The sequence below is a fragment of the Anarrhichthys ocellatus genome, unplaced genomic scaffold (genome assembly GCF_004355925.1).
Source record: "Anarrhichthys ocellatus isolate YVR2014 unplaced genomic scaffold, GSC_Weel_1.0 scaffold4437, whole genome shotgun sequence".
Classification (NCBI taxonomy): Eukaryota; Metazoa; Chordata; class Actinopteri; order Perciformes; family Anarhichadidae; genus Anarrhichthys; species Anarrhichthys ocellatus.
The window spans coordinates 1,918-4,424 of NW_022284411.1; the positions used below are offsets into that span (position 1 = coordinate 1,918).

The following is a 2,507-nucleotide window of genomic DNA, read 5'->3' on the forward strand; positions in this document are numbered from 1 at the left end:
TGTGTGTGTGTGTGTGTGTGTGTGTGTGTGTGTGTGTGTGTGTGTGTATATGTATATGTATATGTGTGTGTGTGTGTGTGTGTGTGTTCCAGATGAGCGTCTGACAGCAGAGCAGATGGATGAACAGAGGATCCAGAATGTGGCCTATCAGTACCTCTGCAGGCTGGAGGAGGCTAAGAGGTCAGTAAAGTCCACTCAGGCCTGGTCCAGGTCCACACTGAACTGGTTCTTCTTCTTTGGAGGCTCATACATAGTTTCACTGTGTTGTGTCACATATGACATCACCTGTGACATCACTTCCTCAGGTGGATGGAGGCGTGTCTGGGGGAGGAGCTTCCTGCTCCCACTGAGCTGGAGGAGGCTCTGAGGAACGGAGTGGTTCTGGCTAAACTGGGTCATCGATTCGCTCCGAAGGTGGTCAATGTGAAGAAGATCTACGACCCGGACCAGCTCCGGTACCAGGTCTATAACACACACACACACACACACACACACACATATATTAAAACACAATATTTACACACGCACACACACTGTGTGTAAACACACACACACACACAGTGAACGTGTCACTAATCAGCTGTTATTGATCATCAGGCGGTCGGTCTTCAGTTCCGTCACACTGACAACATCAACCACTGGAGGATCGCCATGACGACACTCGGCCTGCCAGCGGTCAGTGACCAGAGTATTGATCAGAGTATTGATCAGAGTATTGATCAGAGTATTGATCAGTGATCAGAGTATTGATCTATTGATCAGAGTATTGATCAGAGTATTGATGTATTGATCAGAGTATTGATGTATTGATCAGAGTATTGATGTATTGATCAGAGCATTGCTCTATTGATCAGAGTATTGATGTATTGACCAGTGATCAGAGTATTGATGTATTGATCAGAGTATTGCTCTATTGATCAGAGTATTGATGTATTGATCAGAGTATTGATGTATTGACCAGTGATCAGAGTATTGATGTATTAATCACTGGTTGTTGTTGTTTTTCAGATCTTTTATCCAGAAACTACAGACATCTACGACAAGAAGAACATGCCGAGAGCTGTTTACTGTATCCACGCACTCAGGTGAGCTCACCTGTCCGTCTCTACACTTGTCTGTCTCCACATCTTTCTGTTAACAGCCCGTCTCTCTCTCTCTACCTGTCTCTCTGCAGCCTGTACCTGTACAGACTGGGTCTGGCTCCTCAGATCCACGACCTCTATGGAAAAGTCAAGTTCACAGGTGGATATGATTCCTCACAGACAGACAGACAATTGTCTGTCACAATAACTAAATAAACAGATTTAAGGGAACTTAATCAATAATGTTTATTTATGTTAATAGTGTAATACAAATTAATATCTGCTGATGAATAATGATCAACATTAATCAATGGATGTGTGTGTGAGTAGCATCAATGGATGTGTGTGAGAGGAGCATCAATGGATGTGTGTGTGAGTAGCATCAATGGATGTGTGTGTGAGTAGCATCAATGGATGTGTGTGTGAGTAGCATCAATGGATGTGTGTGTGTGTGTGTGTGTGTGTGTGTTCAGAGGAGGAGATCAACAACATGACGTCAGAGTTGGATAAATATGGAATCCAGATGCCGGCATTCAGCAAGATCGGAGGACTTCTGGCCAATGAGCTGTCAGAGGACGAGGCTGCAGGTAGAGAAAGAGAGAGACGATCTGATTGGCTATGAGCTCACACCGTGGAGGAGGAAGCGGTAACTCTGTGTTTTCCCATCAGGCCATGCTGCGGTGATCGCCATCAACGAGGCGGTAGACAGAGGTCATCTGGAGGTGACGGCGGAGGCTCTGAGGAACCCTAACGCCCTGATCACTGACCTGCAGGAGGCGCTGATGAGCGCCTATCAGGAGGTGCTGCAGCAGGCCAAAGCCAGGAAGAAGGAGCAGGCAGCCAATAGGGTGAGAGACCAGACTGCTCTCTGACCAATCAGAAGACTCTGTCTGTAGTCCAGCTGTGTCTAATGTGTGTGTCTAATGTGTGTGTCTAATGTGTGTGTGTGTGTGTGTGTGTGTGTGTGTGTGTGTGTGTGTGTGTCAGTGTGGAGATCAAGAGGAGAAAGATATCTACGAAGAGTTTCTGACTCGGAGAGAAATCCAGAACAACATCAACCTCGTGAACGGTGAGTTTGTCTCCTCACCTGTCCGTCTCACCTGTGAGAAATTTAGGTTTTAAAGCTCCTAATTATGGATATAATGTGATACAGTATATTTACTTGTAGGAGTCTGGTCATTTCATGAATTAAGTGTCTGTGAGAGGGGGTTTGAGGAATGTGCTGGAGCGGGGGTTGTGTGAAAGTGGCTGGGAGTGAAGTTTAGGACAATGGGGCATAGAACCAGGAGGGGCTTGTTGGACTTCAGCCAATCGATGAGCTGAGGAATGTGAGATTTTTCAGAGACTTAAAAGGAAATGTAGAAGTAAATGTAAAAGGAATTAAAGCTGCGAGCAGCATTGATCGGGCCCTCGCAACTTCACGCA

At 45.8% G+C, this 2,507-nt stretch overlaps 1 protein-coding gene across 1 annotated transcript in view; it reads left to right on the plus strand.

Annotated features, from left to right (window-relative positions):
- LOC116379491 (ras GTPase-activating-like protein IQGAP3) overlaps nt 1-2,278 on the plus strand; it is a 2,746-nt gene extending 468 nt beyond the window's left edge. Inside the window, exons 2-9 of the mRNA XM_031841446.1 lie at nt 93-180; nt 306-462; nt 598-675; nt 1,009-1,085; nt 1,175-1,242; nt 1,556-1,669; nt 1,752-1,930; nt 2,070-2,278. Coding sequence (XP_031697306.1) covers nt 93-180; nt 306-462; nt 598-675; nt 1,009-1,085; nt 1,175-1,242; nt 1,556-1,669; nt 1,752-1,930; nt 2,070-2,204 — 896 coding nt within the window. The 3' untranslated portion in view covers nt 2,205-2,278. The remainder of the gene's footprint in view (nt 1-92; nt 181-305; nt 463-597; nt 676-1,008; nt 1,086-1,174; nt 1,243-1,555; nt 1,670-1,751; nt 1,931-2,069) is intronic.
- Nucleotides 2,279-2,507: the final 229 nt, after the last annotated feature.